General features: G+C 28.2%; 1 protein-coding gene across 1 annotated transcript in view; it reads left to right on the forward strand.

Annotated features, from left to right (window-relative positions):
* Positions 1-23,053, forward strand: part of LOC105364133 (Chondroitin sulfate N-acetylgalactosaminyltransferase) — a 161,352-nt gene that overhangs the window by 95,641 nt on the left and 42,658 nt on the right. Inside the window, exon 3 of the mRNA XM_011501997.1 lies at positions 12,280-12,428. Within this exon, the coding sequence (XP_011500299.1) occupies positions 12,280-12,428 (149 nt within the window). The remainder of the gene's footprint in view (positions 1-12,279; positions 12,429-23,053) is intronic.

Raw genomic sequence — 23,053 nt, forward strand, 5'->3', positions numbered from 1 at the left:
ATTTTCAATACTTCTATTGTATATTAAAAATAAAAACAAAAACACTTAAAATGAGAGAGTGCTATCATCTGTTTTAAAAATAATTGACAATCCATTAAATTGAAAATACTTTTGTAGTTTTCCATAATACGTTATCATTGATAAATTACTGATGGCATAATAAATAAATCATGACGATAGTAATCTATCTTCTCTTAAACTAACGTAATAATTAAATATTGCAATTATATAACTAATTGTCGATATATATATATATATTTTTTTTTTTTTTAAATAAATCAAGTTTCATTAAAAGAAAGCCCAAATAAATGAAAACAATGCGATTTCTATTCGATGTGTTTAAAAAAATACCGACTATAAAAGTGGTACCAGATAAGATAGGTAAAGGTAGAGGAAACAGGATAAACATAGACAAGTGAATAGGTAAGTGCAGTGCGATGGCGATGATAAATTAATTCTGCAAGCGGACGCTACTTTACATTCATTAGCAAGTCTCCGAAATTGCATAGAAATGTTGTCGTCTCTATCGACTTGGGTATACAAATGTTTCAATGTTTTGTGTGTATTAGTTCTAGAGGTATAAGAGTATACATAACGCACCGTTTAGCTAATACTTAGTCATAAGGACGAGATGACAATATTATATATGTGTGGATTTACAGTAAGAAATAATTAAACAGAGAATTATACATAGAAATAGCTAGTACAAGATATATATATATATATATATATATATATATATATATATATATATAGGACATAGTAAAAATAGATAGTAAAAATAGGAAGTAGATAAATATAAATTTTAAAATAAAATTATTCCTCCCGTTTCATAACCATGAGAATATTAGATATTAAATACCGTTGATATATAATTTTTGTTTTGTTTTAAAATTAATCATTCATATTGTTACTTTTTTACTACATAAATTATATCGTAGCTAATGAATAATAATATTGATATATTTAGAATCTTTTTTCTTTTTTTTTACATATTTATACAATAATAAGCAATTTTCAATACGTTTACTATTATAAATTTATTTAAATATGAATGAAAAACATAAATTCGATTCCAGACTTGAAAAGTTTGAAAATATCCTGCCCCTTTCTACTAATTCTGTCTTTGACTTTCTTTTTTACTCTTCACTTTATTTCTCTATTTAAGTTCTTTTATCTCAATTCTTTTCTCTCTCTCTGTCTCTCTATTTATATATATATATATATATATATATATATATATATATATCTTACGGTACGTTTATCGGTTCGGCTGTATTCATTGAAAGATGAAATCGAGAGTTTAAACTAGTATAGTTTCAATATTGGTATCGGCTGTTTGTTAATTGAAATTAAATAAACATGGAAAATAAATTTTTATGGTTCTTGAATAATACAAGATCAACATTAAACGTGGAATGATTATTGACCATTAATATTTGTATGCAAAACTGGATTTTTTTTTTTTTTTTTTTTTTTTTTTTTTTTTTTTGGCAATGGGTAAAGGATGGGAGTTAATAGAATTTCGTTGCATTGAATAAAGAGGGTGAGATTTATGGATGATCGTTAAACGTTTAATTATATATAATATAATGGATTCGCTATTCAACAATACTAAATTTGTGATATTCAGCATTTTTATTTGATTTATATAGGGCACGGAGATTGTGAAATTTTTATAAATTATTATTATCAATATTAAATAATTAAAACATTAAATCATTATATAATTAAATAGCCTAGATTAGTCTTACTTTATTAAACGTTTATTATTAAATAATAATATTATTAAAGTTCTAACGTTCTATATATAGACATAAATAGCATTTGTATAAATTTAAACGCTATTAAATACTTATGAAAATATAATTATAAATATGATAAAATATTTTGTAATTGCTTTTATCGTCTTGATTAGCAACGAAAAAATTCAAATTATATAATATTTCGAATACAAATGTTATTGCTTAAATATCGGTCAATAAAAAAAAAATGAACTGTTTGGTAATATTGAATTCTCCATAATTATGGGTCTAAAGAGCATATGTGTTTACATTCATAAAAATTTACTTACATAGATGTTTCGGTAAGCAGATATAGATTGAAAATCGGGGCAAGTTTTTGGCTTGGAAGTAACCGTTAAGTTTGAGTAATCATGAGTAAAAGAGATAATATTTCGATTAAAGTTCAGTGCAAATTTCTCACGTAGACCTCGTTCAATTATACTCACGAGGATCATCGGTAAAAGTTGCGATAATAAATAAAAGAACAAATATGAAAATATACGTTAGTGTGCGTGCTTACATAGATTCGTATATAAGTTCAACACAAATGTGTACGTAAATTGGTGTAATTAACTATTATATGGTTATTAAAATCAGAACAAAAGCAATTATAAAAATTCGAAGTTTTTTCTATGAAATATCATTGGAGTAGTTGAATTAACGGAATAAATAGGAAGTATGGTAAATTAAAAATTAATTATTCTTATTTTATTTTAATTGATTAGTAAAATGATTTCAAAATTATTATCTCCCTATTTATATTTAGTTTATTTTAATAATTATCGGGATATTTATCAAATTGTAAATATATATATAACAACCTACATGCGACAATCGATTCAATATAAGAAATTGCAAAATATCATTTAAAACGTGATAATCTGATAATGATAAAAAATGATCTGCTTGACAATCTTTGGTAGAATAACATAAACTTGAAATGCAATTTATATCCTTTAATTTATAATATATGTATATGTATATATGTATATATGTTTATTATTTGATATAATAAATGAAATTAAATTTTTACGTGGTACTTTTGAGATAGTTGTATGCTTCAGTCTATAAATAATTAATTATTGCTTCGAGCGAGCTAGTTAGTTCTTGATCAGATTCATAAGTATTTCAAATTATTATTATGTATTTTTAATGAAAATTATTATATTATAATATGACTATTTGCACAATTTAAATATTTACTATAATTTTCATTTGATTTAAAGAATATTTGACAAATTTACTTGCGTTCAACTAGTGTAAGATAAACAGAAAGTAAATGAAATTCCGAGGTAAAATTCATTATTGTTCGTTAATTTATTCATTAATTTATTCATTAAATTATTCATTTAATTAATCAATAAATGTATATATATATATATATATATATATATATATATATATATATATATATATATATATATATATATATATATATATTTATTTTATATATATATATATATATATATATATATATATATATATATATATATATATATATAGTTAATAAATAGCCGTAGAAGTAGTGGTTCCTATGTAATACTCCAAACAAAAGTAAACATTTTGTATTCATAACTATTCATTCGCAAATACTTTTAATAATAATATGATATGCGAATATTGGCACATGTTTGATCATTGCGATTTAATTATATGCTCCCTTAAAGTTTAAAAAGTCGCATAAACTATTAAAATTCAATATAATCAAAAAATACATTAAAGGCGCACTCAACGCCCTAGTTTAAAAGTAAAATTTGAATACGCTTAAAGAAAATGAGCAATCCTCACTTATCACAATTTAAGGGCATTCACACCCCGTCCATTTGTACAACCACTTGACCTCGACTGTCACCACATATCCTTCCAAATACTTACTCCGCAAGACGAGATTCGTGTTATTCCACTTTCTTCTTCTTTCAATGTGCGTCTTTCACTTGATCTTAAGTCAAGAAGCTCATTTGTCATAGGATTCATCATCTTAGCAGACGACGACCTTATGCATCCGAGTATAAGATACGAATAAAAAGTGTAGAGTAAAGAATATAAAAGAATGAAATGAATAGAGAAATATGTGAAAGAAATAGCGTTTGTCATTTATTATATCACGCAATGCGAAATCCGACATACGGTGTAGTTAAAAATGCGAGAAGAAAATTATTAAACCTTATATATACATATATATATATATATATATATATATATATATGCAATATTAATATGTTTACCCGTACATGATTAAATTTTTATTAATACTACAGATATTCTTAATGGATTTTAATAAGTGTGACGTATTAGATGAATAATTATATTTATTATATATAATTATAATAGCTATATGATATATAGCTATTCGATTAGTTTAATATTAATATAAAAAAAAATAATTAACATAAAATAGTAGTCGAGTTAGAAATAAAAGTTAAACTGAGATCAAAATAAATGTGCGGTTGTTGTGTAAGTGATTTTATTAACAGCAAACCATAAAATAAAGCCAATGGAGCAGAACCAGAGGTAAAAGGTGCTGCAAATATTACATAAGAGATACTTGTATTGTCATCTTTTAGACTTTGGCCTCGCATAATTTTTTAATTTTTCTTTTATTTCCACTGTAACCGTTACGATAAATATTCTTACGCGCGACCCAGCAGTGTTGCACTGATGGAATAACCAACTGTCTCAACTATCCCATAGATTATCCAATGTTGTTAGTGTAGATGGGAATAATTTATTTTATAAATCGCTTCGTTAATTACATATTTTTATATTGATTTATTGGCACTCTAATATTCGCAATTAAAAAATGAAGATAATTTTTAATATTTCGAATATGTAAAATCTATAATATGTGATTGGTATGGTTGATAACTTGAATTGACAGATTATCAAGAGGTCTATCGTTTCCTAACTACATTCTCTTATTTCTAAACAGAATATTATTCTATAGTATAATCAATATCTGTTATAATAAAGTAAAAACAATAACAAAACAATATTAACGATGAAGATGTTGTAAAGAAAAAGTATGCAACAATAATTAATGATTATCGAAAGATTATTCAAAGTATAACAAACCGATAATTGCAAATGGACGAGACAAAAGTCCAAAACGAATCATAACGATGACTCTGTCGATAATTGGAAAACGACGGTTGAGTAATAACGTCGTGTGGCCCCGTGATGACAGCCACTTTAGACTTCGACGCTGTTGTTGTTGCGATGGTTGTATGCGAATTGTCTCCATTACCGCTAATAATGGACTTGTCGGACTTAGGATACTAGCAATTTTTTAATTTTTGGAAACCTCGTTATTTAATAATTCGGAATGCGTGTTGCCGGAAGAAAATGGAACGCTTCGTCGATAGTTATAAGTAAGCAACGCGTAAGAAGAGGCAAACAATTTATCAAGAATTCCAAGTCTTATGAAAGGAAATATCCAAGAAGAAAGTTCACCTTGTCTTGCTCACAATTTCCATTCCATCTAGTTGTACATTAGACTCGTCTCAAATATATAAATCGTGAAACTCGTGTTCATTTCATCGTCAGCTATTTTGCCCGAGGAGCATTATAAGAATAAAACATTTACGCCGGTGCTGGGAAATCGAGTTATTTTAAAGGAAAATAGCCATTTTACTCATCCATTTGTCATTCAAATGAGCTATCGCGCGAATACATATTAGCTAATTCTGTTTATCGTTTTTATTTCTTCACAAATTTATCATGACTCGATGTCTGTTAATTTCCATAAATTCTTGCGTTCGTTAAACTTGTAGCGAGGAAAATGCATTAAACAAGACATGGCGGTATAATAATAGAAACAAAAAAATATCAACTGGACGAATGTGAAGAAGCGAGTTGAAAATATAAATAAGTGAAAATAAGCAACTGAAACTAAGAGTAGAGCATAAAATTTAATAAGAGTGTGTGTGTGTGTGTGTGTGTGTGTGTGAGAGAGAGAGAGAGAGAGAGAGAGATATGGAGAGTATCTTATTTCACTTTTATTAAAAAAGCAATAAAAGGTGCGTTAATTTAGAAATAATTCTCGCAGTATAATTTTTCCTTTAAATTAAGAGATACAACAAAAGAAGAAAAATTAAAGTCATAAAAAATGTATCGTATATAACAGCAGGTTAATGTATGTAATATTAAACGAATTGATTATCGGCTAAATAAATTAAATATTGTATATAAATAAATAAAATGTACGCATATAATATAACTTAATTCTAACAATAATTATAACTTATAAATGTTTAATGCAAATAATCAAACAATCTCGCTTCTCGTCCATTGTCCAGCTTTTTTCACTCTGTTTTCGCGTCTGCCGCAGAATTGTGAGCCGCGCACCTTGATCTTGAAACTCTGAAACTCGAGGGAAAGTTTGCCTTAGCACCTGAGCGGCCATAGCGGTAGAGGATCTTTGCCAGGAGAGCTCGATCGCTCGATCCGAGTACAATTCGAGCCCTCGGCCTCCCCACGTACCTCCTCTTAACACTCCGAGCCATGGCGCGTAACACGCCCAGATAACGTCCAAGCGCAATTTATGAGGCGGACTTTATATAGAGAAACGATGTTTTTGCGGTTGGCTCCATTTTCGCGAGTTACGACGTTGCGTTACGAGGAGGAGGGAGCAAAAGCCGGCCCTTCATCTCTATCCTCCTCGCGCATATTAGTGCGCGATAGTCGACTATATATTATTAATGAAGAGCGAGCCGCGTGCCCGGGTGCACTTGGTCAAGGCTCTCCTCGCATATTCTCGAGGTTCTGGATCTACGTGCAGAATGAGGAAATTGAGTTTTTCGTTACGAGTCGTAATAAACTGCGTTTCCTTTCTAAATCGCGAGGGCTTAAGTTCTTTCGTTTATCGTTTTATCTTACTTCTAAGCAATTTGATTCGTGTGATTTTAAGATTTTCCAAAAGCCTCTATTATTAATCATGTACTTTATTGTACCAAGTCCAATGACAATCAGTAATATTATATTTTTCACAAGGGATATTCGTTACTTAAATACGGATTTATTTTTTTTTTTTGTGACTCACAACTTCAAAGACTCTCAATGCTATATAAAGCTATAAACCACACAAAAGTACGCTCGATAGTGTGTATTGTAAATTCATAATCATATTTTGTAATGTTACATTGTTGTTGTGCGTGTACATTTGGTGTATAATGCTAAAATTTACATAAATATTAAGATTATCTTATTGTATAATTAATTGACGGTGAAAAGAAAATGTTCCGATAATAAAATTAACAAATTTATCGCAATGGCAGTTTTATAAGTAATTTGCGAGAATAGGGAAGTAAAGAAAGAACGTAAGTATTATTAAAACTGTAAAGATTAATCAATTCACAGCATAAAATAGGGAGAAATTGAGATGCCACAGTTAATGGCTTAATATTAAATGAAAATTCCCGGGCACGTGTGAACGCCAGAGTTTTCGCATCTTTAATTAATACAAAGCATGCAAGTACGTGTAGCTACTTTACACAATCTTGCGCTCACTTCTATTGAGCGATGCACGTTTTTTTTCTTCCTTTTTTCTTTCTTTCTTTTTTATTACATTTAACAAAGTTTTAATGCACTAAGTTGCAATTCAAACTCTCGGCGACATACCGCTGGCTAAGTTGATCTTTGTCTTTAGCGTGTTAGGCCATGAAGAAACATTTTATAATGCCCATTAGATCGTGCTATGATGAGAAGTTAAAACGCTACTTGTTAAGTTTCTCGATTCTTTCTTTTTTTTTTTTTTTTTGTGCTTGACTGCGTTACGAATATTAATGGATTTGAAGGGTACATGAGCCGCTTTGAGGACAGCTGGTTTAGCTTGCTTTTTATGAGATAATTTTTACGGCTAAATATAAAAAATTAATAAATTCAAACGATAAAGAAGTTAAAATCTCATAAGGATGAATTATGAAAAGTAACGTTTCAAAGAATTAAATTATTATAATTGTTTGATGTAAACAATCATTTTTCTACAATATAGTAATACATATATAGTAATATATACATAATACGCTCAGTCATATTAAATTTACCGAATATAAGTAAAACCTACGAAATTTCAAGCATAAATTTCGCCAAATTATTACGATTAAATATGAAAAAATTAAACTTTGATAGTTCTAAATAATTATGAAAGTATTGTAAAAATTAAATTAATCAATTGTTTATTAATTCACTTTAATAGATCCGACGAATCTTATTCCTTCGTTACTCTGGTTTCACAAATTTTTAATATAAAACGAAACTAAAATTTAAAATACAAGAATATATTAGAGATTTACATGTAAAGTAAATGAAATAATAGTCGCTATTATATTTCAAATAAAACGTTGAAAGCGGTGTAAAAATATATTCGAATTGATAAAGCCGTTGAAAACAAAAGGCGCACATAAAGTGGTGAAGCACTCTTATCAATACCAAACATGAATTTTGCCAGAGGTTATATCAAAAGGTTTCCTCTAAAGTTTTAATTTACATTCACACAACACTATATAAGTCTACTATTTTTCTTTATATTTCTATATTTCTTTTCGTTCACGTGCATTGTCTTTTAAAAAACCTTTATCAACGACTTTTTATTAAAAAAAAAGAGAAAGAAAAAAAAAGAAGAAAAAAAACAATAAATGAAAAAAATATCATTACAACAAATTTAAAAAAAAATATTTTTTTTAATGCTATAAAGTAACGATTAAATTAATATTAATTTTGTTATTATTGTTGTTAAAAATTTTAGTAAATATTTTAATTTCATATATTTTATTCAAATTTGTATAAAAATAAGAAAAATTTAAACGAATGGAATAGGCGCTCCAATATTAATGATATTTGGTCAAATAATTTCCTGTAACAAGTGACAGAATAAATTGTAATTGAAATCATTAATCATCATAAGTTAATACGTGAGGAAAAAATTAAACAAAATTATATCATTTATCGTAAATGTAATGAAGTCAGTAACGAGTTCATTTAAAATGCAACTGAAAACTTGCTCAGATTATAAAATTTAATGTTTATTCTGTCTTACTGCGTTTATATGCATAATATATATTCCCTTGTTCTGCGTTCGATTAAACTTTTATCATTTAGATGGTTTAATGATTGGATTATATAATTCATAAGAAAGCAAATTCAAGTAAGTTGTATAAATAACAAAGTTTCCTAATCTCATATTAATAAAATTAAAAATTGAGAAAGTGGAGACTTTAAAGCAGCTTTAAAATATCAAAATAAAGTCTTTCAGTAACATTTAATATATATAATTCAAGAAAATAAAAATATTAATATAAGAAATAAGAGAAAGTTTTGGAAAAACGTATGTTTGTAATCAATGAGGGAACTAGTTTATTATTCAAATAATTAGTGCGATTGATAAACCTCGAGTGAGAAATTTATTTGAATCATAGAAAATAATAATTATTTTCTCTTTATGAATCGGATTGTAACTTAAATATAGGTTTTATAAAAATATCACCTACGACTTATTAAGTGCATTAAACAAAATTTAAAAAATTTCATCGATATGAAACCAATGAATAACTAAGTTATTATTTAAATAAATATAACAACTGTAGAATATTCTTGAATAATTTTGAAAGATATTATAGCTTAAAAATAAATGAATTTAATATTATTAATTTAAAATGATATTAACAGAAACATCATATAATAAAAACATTTTCTTTTATTACATATATTTTATTATATATTATACATTATAATATTACTATATTATATGGTGATCTTAAGGATTTAGTAATATTGATAAATAGGCGATAGTGTTGGAGATTTCCTGTAATAATTAATTATAATATAAATTACTTTTTAAACATCATGAATCACATTTTCACGTGTGCTACGCATGAAAGTTCTAAGTTAGTTACATATTGATGTAGCTTTATAGAAAAGTTGGCTGGGGATCTTGGAAATGTATGCAAACACTTAAATTGTATACAATGCAATATACTTAAAGAGGATGTAGCATAATTTATGCATTTATTAGTGCTTGAATTATCTCATTCAACGAGTTCTTTAGAAATTCTGTAGCTATGTATTTCCTTTTATAAGAAAGTTAACGAAATTATATTCTAAAATGTATTTATGTTATTTTAGACATTTAATTAATATCTGAACTATCTAATTAGTGTAAGTCATGTTTTTGATTCTTTCAATTATTTATAGTACATTCAGCTCTACAATGATAAAGAACAATGTGTTAATCAATCTTTATTACTAAATATTGTCACGTAAAAATGGTGGAAATTTCAAAAAAGGTATTTGATGTTATTAAAGCGAGAATTACAGATGGGCCTCCCCACCCCTTTCAATGCATCGCCATTCAATCAAACTACCAATGCTCTCTATTACGTCTGTCCTTTTCAACTAAGATTCATTACACGAAATAGAACGATCATGCTACCATTATATATTTTACATTATTGTAAAATTGTTTCAAATTTCACTAATTTATCATTAATGTAGTTGCTTAATGTTTATAGTTATGTTAAGTAGTTAAGTTTCATGTTCGTTAATTTAAAGTGTTTAATGTTTTCGTTGATTATACGATTATAAGAATAATTTTTAATTTTTATATGTTTTTTTTTTATCACAGTATGTTTGTTATTTTTTATCATGAAACTTTAACAGACGAATGGAAATCTATTTATAAAATATTTCGAACATTTATTCTCCAAATTTGATTTATTTAATTTAATAAAACATTTATCATTATTATGAAAAGAAAAATCTTAAAATACTTTAACAGTAAGAAATATTTATTTTAAAATGTTTTCCAGTAAATGCTCTTTGTAGCTATTTACAATTATAATTAAGAAAATAGTTAATATTATTTTCAGATAGTTTAAATAGTTAATAAATCTGGCATAGAAGTTCAGAGCTAGACTTTCCTTATTGCTAAGTCATTACTTTTTTTAAATACATGTAAATGAAATTTTTGTATAATATTTAAGATAAATCAACGACGACATTTTATATTAATAAGATATTTGACAGAATAAATAGATATAACATAATTTTTTTTTTCAATTTCATTGAAATACTTATTTAAAAAGATATATAGATTAATTATACAAATACATATTAGATGAAGTAATATATATATATATATATTTTGTCATAAATACTAGAAAGTATGACAGAGTTAAACGAAACTTAATAAATAAGTCTATTCTAATAGATTTTATCCGTAAAGATCCAGTTACTGTAATATCTTTAAATTCTTATTATCAATTTTGTTTCAGTAATTAGACTTATGTGACTATCACAGTGATACACTAAAGCTAATTTTCGTATCGAAACCTGAGGTTTATCATTATTTGGCTCCGTGACTATCTCTTCTAATTTCTGTAAAAGTTTATTTCATGAAAAACTATGTTGATTTTCATTGGCTTCACTTTCTATTAAACGACTAGGTTTTCTTTTGTTATTAAATAAAATTTTATGAAATCACCGTCCCATAAAAAGAGTTTTTGCAAACTTCATTCTTTATTTTTCATATAATGAAAAACTTTATAAAATCGTTTCATAAAAGAATAGTATTAGTATTATTAAACAAATATAGTATATATAACCAATATTTTTATAAAGTTACTACTAATATTTGATATATATATATATATATATATATATATATGATCTACAAAAATCTATTGATCATTAATTGTGTTGATTTAAACAATTCTTAGATAAAATTTAATGCAAAATTTAACAAGTTAAAATCTTAATTAATAAAAGCTTAAAAATCATCACAATTTTTCAATTATCCTTGAATAATTACCAAAATTTTCCTATACTATTTTTCAATAAATCATTGTATCATTTGATATTATACTTGATTATGAAAATAATTTAAAATAGCCTTCGATTCTAAATTATAGCTATTGAATTAATTGAGCAAGGTGACTGTGATTAATATTGTGTTGAATGTGCGAATTGACAGTCTTAAAAATACTAAACAAAAAAAAAAAAAAAATTTAGAAAGAATGGGAAAAATACACGTCATCCACTCTGTTCAATTCACTTACATAAACTATCCTCAATACTTAACTACAATAATCTTGTAGACGTTCGACAAACTGACATATGCCTAGAACATCGATCCAACTATTCCTCAGCAGGTAAAAGCCGATAATTTGCTTGCGATGTATTCTACACGTACATGTCACTTGTTTAATTTTGTCTCTCAAATCCGCGATCCATGTAATCGAGCAGTGTGCAGCTATAGGCTTATCCTACTATAAGACGAGTTTATAGATCAGGGGAGGGATAAATTACGGGAGATTCACCTAAAGGGTGTTTGTAAATTGAATCATGTCAAGTAAGTGAAAGGGCAATGCAGAGACTGGTAGATAGAGACTGAATGAAAGTGAAAGCGAGAGCGACAATGAGAGAGAGAGAGAGAGAGAGAGAGAGAGAGAGAGAGAGAGAGAGAATATGTCTCACCTATGGTTCTCGCTTCGACTGATTGCAGGCGACGAAGGGATATAATGTTGCGCGTCCTGGGAGTTCGGCTGCTGTCGCGGCTCCTCGTGCTTGTCTGCTCTCTATCGCTATTGTCGCTCCTCTTCCTCAGTCGCTGTGGCTTCAATAATCTCGACGCCGACCTCGTCGATACGTCCGGTAAGTTCTACTATTATTCATTTCTTGGTTGCTAAAATTGCAGAATTTATTTTAAACGTTGCATTTATTAATTTTTGCCATTGTGCTAGATTAAGCAATAAAATATTCATTACTAAAGTCTGAAAAACGTTTGACTATCCTTATTAAATAAGTATCTTCTATAAATAATTGTCAAATTTTTATTTAAACAGCCCGCCGTTTGTAATCTGTTAATTTACAGGAGAATTTGTTAAATAAAAAGCAAATTTTTTGACAAAAATGTTAGGACCATAAAATTAATTAATCGCTTCGATTTTATGTTGATAATACTTTAAATATGTTTCATACTTGATCGATATTCTGATATAAGTGGAAATTATTCAGAATATATTAACATACATTGTGGATAATAAATTTCAGTAGAAATAACTTTGATATATTAATTAATTTTTAAATAATTTTAAGTGACTTATCAATTAGCTTCATTAATTATCACGTTTGAGGAAAAATGTACTTTTCTGTTAAATGAGAATATTTTCTTCCTCTGTGTTTTAATTCCTATGAATTATTCATAAAGTATTTTAAATTAATCAATTATTGAATATATAAAATGTGCATGTCTTACAAATTCATTTTCATAAAACAAGTAAATATGTCAGCATTAAATCAGTCATTTATGAAAATTCATTTGAAAATTGAAAATTTCAATAAACGAACATAAATATCAACGAATTGCATATCTTCTCAGTAGTATTAGCAAGAATTTGTCCGCCGTAATAAATGTACATGACGATCAATGTGCTATACGCGCGCGCGCGCGCGCGCGCGTGTGTGTGTGTGTGTGTGTGATATCATATACATACAAATAGAACTAGATAATTCTTTTAATTTATGAAGTTGAAATATCTGAAATATTTTTTACTTCTATATTAACGACTATTATAGCTTTTATATATCATTTGTCGTGGTAAAAAATTTAAAGCAAAAAAAAAATACATTTACAAGATTTTTTTTACTAAAATAAAAAAAAAAAATGTTTATCATCCAATGTGAATAAAATAAAAATAAAATATATTCATTTGATCTGATTCTTTTTTATTTTTTCTTAACTAAAATAATTATTTTTATCAGTGTTTATATTAAGGATCAATAGATTAAATATTAATGTCTTCGCTAAATAATAATATATTTATGTATTTATGGCTTGCATGATAAGTATTATATTGCTCATCTATAAATTATTCAAATGTATGGAGCTTTATATGAAAAATGAGCAAAGATTCCTTTTAGCATTTAATACGTAGATTAATGGTCGTGCAGTAAAGGTGAGTGTATTGAACAAGTTAAAATGCAGCATTGGGCGAGCGTCAAAGAAGCCAGTTAAATCAGCTAGTAATTAAGTAATTAAGTTGGCTTTTGTAATTGTACGCGGCAAAACTGGAATAGAAATCGTTATTCGAGCAATGAAAGTACTGTAATTAAAGGTGCCGTTGATTTTCGACTGATAGATTAGAAAACTAAGCACGCGTAGAAAATTCCATTGGAGGAGCTTTGAATTCTGTCATTAGATAACCTTGTGATTGCTTCATTCTTTCTAGTGCAGTATACTCTGTCGCGTACATAGACTTTAGATTACATTTTATGACAGACTATGGAATGTACTATCTATCAAATGCTATGTACCAATGAATATGATAAATACCTATGTATCCTATGGATTTGAATTTAATTACAGATCTGACAATCATCGAAACGATTTTATTTGAAAAGAGAATTGCATTAATTTTTAATATTGCATATTATGAATAAATATCTAATGTCAAGAAGTAACATAACGGTAATATTAAGAATTGATTATTTTCAATGAAATTCTCAATTATCCTATTATATTGGCTTCTAATCAATTTTACGCATCCGCGGTATTTCTATACTATCGCTGATATCAAATACTACCAGCAATGCCAAAGGATATCATTTTAAAAATTGATTGAATTGGATCTTTTCTCACATTATTTATAAATATAAAACAAGCGGATAAAATAATTGATTCAACGCAACATTGAAAGATATCGATAAGATATCATAAATTTATAAATATTTAGATTATTAAATTCCGTATATTTTTACACTATTTTTACACTGACATTGATATAATATTACTCGTTATTCGAAGAAAGGAGCTCGATTTAATTCTTCTAAAATCAAAATTTGTACATCGACAGACTTGTACTAATAGGATTACTTTTATCTTAATAAAATATTCTGACATTTATTTTTATATTATATCTTTAAAATTAATAAATCCCTATAAAGTGTCATTCTTTATGCTTCTATGCTACTTCTCACGAGCATAATACAATGCTCCATTCATTATTTGAATGTTTAAATTAGTTAATATGCCATCAAATTTGTATTTTTCTCTCACAGTATATGGAACTTTATCATTTTTATTAGCAAGAGTATATAAAATTTTAAAGAATTTTCGAATTCGCTAGCATTTCCAGCGTATAATAATCAGATTATATAAAGTCAAAATACTCTATAGAAAATCAAAAATCGAATAGCAATATTCTTTAATCCCCAAGTGCGAATCGCGGAATTTATTCTTTAGCAATTAAAAAGGTGTGAAAAAAAGAAGCACAGAGAGCTAATAGAATCAATTTGCAATTTTACGCACCGCTAGGTAATAGGAAGGAACGAAGCTTTTAATTACACTTCCATTCTTATACTCTTTCACTTTAAAATAAATCGCACGGGGCTGGGAAGTGATCTGAGATAAATAAAACGCCGAAGCTTTTCGTTAACAATTTCTTTTGGCGTTGCATCTGCACACAAGACGGACGATCGTAGATTAGAAGCATATTATATAACTCCTCGCGCTTTAATTAATCTCCGACTGCACGCTGCCTTCTTCTTGATAATTCGGCTCGAAAAAGTTCGACCCCCGTGAACTCATTGTATTTATCCACGTGTACTCACTCGCTCGGCCCTCTCATTTTCCTCTCGCTTAGTTTACGAGTTTCATTATTACCAACAATAACTGCACCCCCCCCCCCCCTTGGGTCTTTCTCCCGCTCGTTTCACTCCTTTCGGGCGATAAATCTTATTTTCCTTCTGGCTGAATTTTTTTTTTGTTTGTCTTTTTCGCCTAGACAATATGAAATTACGCTCGCGCTGAACAGGTCGTTTAATTTTCATTAAAGAGAGCCACGAGCGTGGCCTCCTGCCCTGCTTGCTTGGTCATTCCGTAGGATTCTGGCTGCCATTATAGAATGCTCAGCATGGTTGCCACTGCCACTGTTCATTTATGTCCAGCCGAAATGTTATTAAACAGTTAATATTGCGATATTTCGGGCGCTCGTTCGTATCTCGTGCGCAAATCGAATTTTCGCCCAAGCTTTTTCATACAAAAGGGCTTAATTATTTAACGAGCAACTACTCGTGTGCGATTAATACTGTGATTAATTTTTCCAGAATGCTTTGATTTATGGAAACGACAGATATTACAATGTAAGCTAAAAATTGAATTAATACGTGCCGTCGGTGAAATTTATGAAAATTTCGCTTTAAATAGCTTCATTGTTGTCCTTAACATTTCCATTTTATACTCGACATTTAACTCTATCTAACATTTAGCATATATTTATACTTGCGATAACTATTTATTCACGTTTTTTAAAAAGAGAAAGACACGCATATACATATATATATATATATATATATATATATATATATAATTTAAAAGTATCCGATTAAACAATCATTTCCATATTTAAAACCAAAATTGCTTAAAAGACTTTATTACTTTTCATTTCTTCGTCTCTTTATTTCTTTATATTATCACAATAAGATTGATTGGTACGTTCATATAAATAATTTATCTTATAAATTCGTATAGCGATTAAGAAATTGAATTACATAAATAGTCGATTTTTAAAAAGTTCAATTTGTTATACTATTTACATTCGCTCTTTTCACTCCACAATATTTATTTTGTCTCACACAGTTAAGCCAATATCCTTCACATCATCATGTATTCATTATATAAGGAGAATTTTATATTTACAAAGAAGAAAAAATACAATGATCAATTACCTAGTGTTTTACTTATACGCTGCAAACATTGTGTCAATAGCTAAAAAGAAAAAAAAAAGAGAAAAAAAAAAACAAATAAACAAGGAGAAATTATAATGTTCATGTCAAATATATAAAAGTCTAAATTCCATTTGTACTTAATTGTAATAATATACATGAAATGATGAAACGGCTATTATGAAAATTAAGTCAAATACAATTTTAGAAGAGAATTAATTCATTCCCTAAGTGAGCAATTACCTTTTCAACCTATATCACTGTCTTCATTTACCATTTCTTTTTTTTCTCTTCCTGACAATTACATTCGATTTTTTCCCCCATCATTCTACAACTTTTTCTTGTCAATTACATTAATCTTCTCGTTGCTCTTGGTCATTGCACTTGGGTCGCTGCTTTCCTTACTTTTTACGGTTAAGACTTATTAACTTTTCAATCCTACATTCTGCCTATCCTTTTCTTTTCGAGCACTCTAAATATCCAGTTGCTCGTTCAAAAGAGCGTGAAAGGCACGACCGAAGGGATGGAAGAAACCACCAGCTGGTGGCTACGGGAAAACGGAAGCAGCTACTTATCTCTATTAGATTTATCGTCCTGGAAAATACTACAATACGATAACGATACGATCTCTATCTTAAAGGACTCGACATTCGCTACTTTTAAATCTGCAGGTGACTACTCAACCTGACAGTTATAAAACGAGAATCGATTCATAATTAAATAAAGAAACTCGACTACTTCCAAATACAATACAAAAGCTTGATGCTCAAAAGCCGAGTATCTCTATTTCTTTTTTGTTATTCTCATTTTGCATTTGACGTATACTTTTATATAAGCTTTCGTTCGAACCTCAAAGTCGAAGAGATGTAATTTTATTTCTTTCATTAAAAAAATAAAAATACTTCATTATTTAAGAGCGTGTAAACTTTCATTCTGCAAAAAATTCTATTATCCGTGTAATCGGCCTCTTTACAACTTCATTCTCTAAACCGTAAGAGGAGAATATTAATATTAAAATTGACTCTGCGAAGCTCCTTACACATAGTCAAATAAATGTCACGAAAATTATTCAGTACTTTTTCGAGGAAAAGAAAAGTACCGTGGAGAATGAACGACTCAAATACCTTATAAGTTTCCTTAAAAAGTCATTAATTTTTAGTAACCCGTTGACAAAGTATCCCGCGCAGTTAAGTAAACAAACAGCTCAAACACCTGTGCGACGACTACGTTTTCACGCGCAATGCTTGACAAAGCTCTACGTAAAGGGTGACGCATATGTCGCTTCTCGATGTTCTCTGAACAAGGGCAGTGCCAAAGGAGGACGTTGACGTCTATTGGAGCGACGCTTAAAGCGTGCCCAAGGCTAAACGCTGCAACATCAAGCGCTCAATGTTTCCGTACGTGGGTAAAACCTTCGATTGAAATTCTGTGCGTGCGTACGTGCGTGCGCACGCGCGTGTGTGCCTATATATATATATATATATATTTGTGAGTGTGACCTAATGTGTCTTAATCGACAACGAACCACAATAATTGAGTGTATCATCAAGCTTCATTCGGTTGATGTACAATTGTATATATCAAAACTAATTATTTTTTCTAATGGGAATTGCTTCTTTGATAATCTGATAACCAATATTTTTTTATTAATTTTCCTCTTGATATTTTCCATTATTATCAATTAGTATTATTTTTATGTTTCACACAGTATTATTTTAATATGCAATTAACGCTTCATTTAAATTATGATTTCAATGGGTTAAATAATAATGTGAATATTATTTTAACTATTAATTCCATCCTTTTATTTTCTAAATTATATTAAGCTTACTTATTAATTATTAACAGTTTTATCAGTGTCAAGTTAGTTGCGCATTATAATAGTATTATTTTAAGTAAATATTTTTACACACATTGCGAGTATTTATTATAGATTTTATTTTTTTGACATTTATTAACTTTGTTTCCATTATTATTATCTAATATATCATGATTTCTACATTGAATACAGCATCTCGTATACATCCTATATATAAGATATTTAAAATTAGTTAAAAATTATAAATATATATATATATATATATATATATTTTTTTTCTTTGTTATTTACCTGTTTTTACATAATTTAAATAGTTTAATATATTTGCAATGGAGATAAGATGTACATGAATAAATACTAATGAATTTCATTCGTTCGTACATGAAGCGTATTAAATTAAATGGTAGATCAGTTTATTAATCACCATTTTCTAATATACATATAGCATATAATTTACAGTATAAAGAGAATAAGGAAATCTTCAGTAAAGTGCACAGAATTAAATTTACGAATAAGCTGTCATCGCATGAATAATGAATTGGTATAGTTTATCAAGCGTACACATACATTCGCTTGCAATTAAATGAAATTGCCCGTTTTACATGCGCGTGCACTCAAATTCATATACGCATGCGCAAGTGCTCGCTCGCGCAAAGTTATACGTAGAAAGGTAGTCACATATACATAGACATTTGTAAAAATATTCATAAAATATTGAAGATTCAAAATAAAGTCATGATTTAATCAAGAATAGAAAACTCTTTTATGTAATTATATGGAGTTTTAAATTAATATTATTAGGTGATTATAAGATTATAAGATTATAAGATCAGTTAAATTAACATTTATGAAGACATATGTTTGTAGTTATAGATAATAAATATTTTTGCAGTCATATGTATTATTCAAATGGATTGATAGATGAGGTGGAAATTTAGTATCATATGACATTTATTTAACATTTATTTGCATAATATATAATTAATGTAAAAATTAAATTTATCAGTCTGCCTACTGGCAATACAACTTCTTTCAATTTTGAAAATGCAAATCATTATTAATCTCTTTTTTGTACAATAATAGTTATAATATAATTTTGAATATAAATTATCGTAAAAATTGAAATTTTAATTTAATTATTTCATAAAATACGGATTTCGTTATGTTGAATTTTCAGAACTTTATTTACCATATTAATGTACATGCATACAATAATAATTTCATGCAATAATAGAGTTCAATTTTAATATATTTGTATTTAAATATAAATTAAATTAATAATAAATTAAACATTGTGCAAATTTATATAAATGTGACAAGTATGAAAAATTCGTAATAATATGGTATAATAGAAAATATAAAAAATATTACTATGAAAATTCGAAAATTCTTTGTAAATAATTCAATTCGTTCTTTTGATCGTTTTTCAGCTTTTTCGATAATGTAAATTCTGTATTTGTTATTTTTTCAGCAATAGTGATCATCACTAGTATTAATATTAATTTGAATTTATATACGAAATTATGAAGAAGAATAAAATCATTATTGTTAATTAAATTCTCTTAAAAATATATGAATTTTATAAATAATAATGAATTACTATTGTGTAAAGTATATATATATATATATATATATATATATATATATATATATATATATATAAATAAGAATGAAATTTTATTTAAAATTATTATTATCGAATCAATTTTTATTAACATTGTAGTCATTATTATTAGCTGTATTATTTTTTCGATAAATCGAATTCCCATATTAATTGTCCAAATATTTTTTAACAAAAAAATTATTAAGCCTTTATTTAAATTATTATGTAATGAATCCCAACTTCTATCCCGCTATTGACATTCAGTTTACGTCATCTCTGTTTATAATTAAGTCTAATACTATCATTTATAATACATACATATTTGACGACAATTATCCTTCTTTCTTCCCATAATGTTTCAATCTCGACACTTTTAATCACTAATTAACTGACTAACCTATTCAGGCAATAGAATTGCCCAACCGCCTGAGTAGCAAAATCCGGTCTATCATTTCGACCGCTTATCCTGCCTTTGGTAATTCCCATCCCCCGCCCCCTTCCTGCCAGCGCCTAGCCCCAACAGTGTAATTAATAAGCATAGGTACACGCACGAAATTCTCAACAAATAATCACTATTATATCTACCGGGCTAAGTTATCGGAGCGAAGCAGAATGCCGGCTATGGTGGTTGTAATCCCCACTCGCATTGCGCATAATTTATGGAATAAATCCCGTACAAACGAGATATTCGATTGTCGTCGTTCATAGTCGACTCTGAATTCCCCCCCCCCTTCCAACAAAACGAACCACTTTACCGGAACTATACTCCATATTTATCAATAGTGACGACTGATCGCTGTGTGTCGACATTAAATGTTACATAGTTTGCTAATTGGCCGGAACGTTGGCGTAGTCCTTATACACCTTAGCACTCGTTGGAAATAATCGATCGCGATCCACAAGGACTATCGCAGGCTTCGTTTATGGAAACTACATGTTATATGGCGAGACTTTATAAATCGACGATCCGTTGACAGATGTCAAAAATAAAGTTCTGCTAATAATTTGTGCTCATTCACATAAAAGTAATGGCTAATCTTTAAATCTAATTTTTCAATCTAAGCTAAATCATCGATTAGCAATATTAAAAGTCAATCAATTTAACCAACCGATCGATTAATTATCTCTTTTCATAATGTATCATTTATCAAACTTTTTCTTCTTTGTGTTTTCACATACATACACTTCTTTAAAATATTACACGCTACGCGTAGATTGCATTTTATAAAATGATATTTGCTGCCTTTTTCGTAAATTACAAAACTTTATAAAAAAAAAATACCTTTATTTGAATAATATCGATATGATAGGTTTTTTTTGCGAAATATCGTATAAAATCTATTTATTTATAATGTCCCGTGGTAATGTATAATCTAGAACAAGATGAATGCCATTAATAATTTATACTTAGGGAACTGTATGAGTGATATTTTATTCAAAAGCCACATACGCGATAACTCGTACATGCGTCACGTATTCCCGCTTGCACGCAGGGCATCCAAAGCCGTAACCTATATGTATGCAGCGAATGGAAAAGTTGGAAAAAATCATGGATAAAATGGAGGTCCAGTTGGATAGCGATCGTCGATATCTACTTTGGCGGTCAAGTGTACCACCATGATTAAATTGCCAGGGGCAAAGGCTCGGGTAAAGTACACTTGGGATGCTGTTCCTCTGCTGCATGCATATGCCGCCAGCGCATATATCCTGCAGACTCGAGCTCAGCTGTTTTTCAAGTGGGAGGCCCGAGCGACCTCTTGACTCCTTGTAAACAGAGCGAGAGGGATGGAGCGCTCCGTTGGTTAACCAGAAGCTGATATTCGCGCGAACCTTGTGATTTTCAAGTGGGCCGACAATTATCATCATTTTGAGGACTATTGGTGCTTTATTTTTCAGCGAAGCTCGATCTGAGTGATGGAACCGAGAATTAAAATTCAAAAACCGGGATTTTAAGAGCAATTGTATTTTGCGCTTTAGCTTAAAAATTCATTTGCTCTGTTGGCAAAATGACAATAATTTATACAAAAATCAATGCGAAATTCCATTATCGAGGCAATACTTTAAAATGCCTTACTTACAATTCATTTCGATGTATCAATGAATTTTAATTACAAAATTAAAACAAAAAACAAATAAACAAAATACGAATACAAGCGATGCTCACATTTCCGTATCCTTATAGATTAGAAAATCATTGCCTTGAACGTGATTCTTTCGTTAAATGTAACATTTAACGATCTACATTTTTTTTTCATGTCAATGTAGGGAATGTAGTGGACAAACTTTGTACAAATCGAAAAACAGAGTTTATTTTTTAATGAATTAACAGTCGTTTAAATATAATCTTAATATGCCGAATGTTTTAATAAAGATGTCTCAACTGTTTTCATCTCACTTACAGATTTATAACAAGAAAATTTACAATCCGATCTCAGTTACGAGTATTCCAGCGAACTTACAAAAATTATATTCAAAGAAAGATTTTCTAGTACTAATTTATTATGGCGATACGGCAGCTTTATAATCTCTATTATCTAAAATAATTGCTTTTTAATTAATTAAAGCTGCGGAAACATTAGAAATCAATATATTAATTTAATAGGTATTTATCTTAGAAATTCAATTGAGACGATAAAATCTGGAGAACAAAAGTTTTTCCGAAATCTGCATGCATGAATAATTATTCTCATTTTCTTAGGAAAATTGGACAAATATTAACATCGGTTATTAATAATATTAAATTATTCTTACTACAAATAAATTTATTGCTCGGATACAACATGCACGTATGATTGAAAGGAAAAATCATTAATTTTCACAATGTACATTGCAATTTTTCAATATTATGATATTCAATCTGTATGAAAATAGAAAAATCAATTTATCCTTTTAAAAAAATTTATTCTGTACGTTAAGAAACACATAAAGCTTTTCTGCTTTGCTTTGCTACCAACATTTCATTCATATCGATGAAAATAAATTAATAATATGCAAATAAGAAATAGTCTCGTGATTATGATAATTTAGTGAATTATCGTTTATTAATTAGAAGCTCTAATGTTGATATAATATTCATATTGAATTGAATATTTAATGTAATTATTCATAATTAATTGGGTAATTTGATTGCAG

This window comes from Ceratosolen solmsi, unplaced genomic scaffold (assembly GCF_000503995.2).
Source record: "Ceratosolen solmsi marchali unplaced genomic scaffold, CerSol_1.0 scaffold23, whole genome shotgun sequence".
NCBI classification, from domain to species: Eukaryota; Metazoa; Arthropoda; class Insecta; order Hymenoptera; family Agaonidae; genus Ceratosolen; species Ceratosolen solmsi.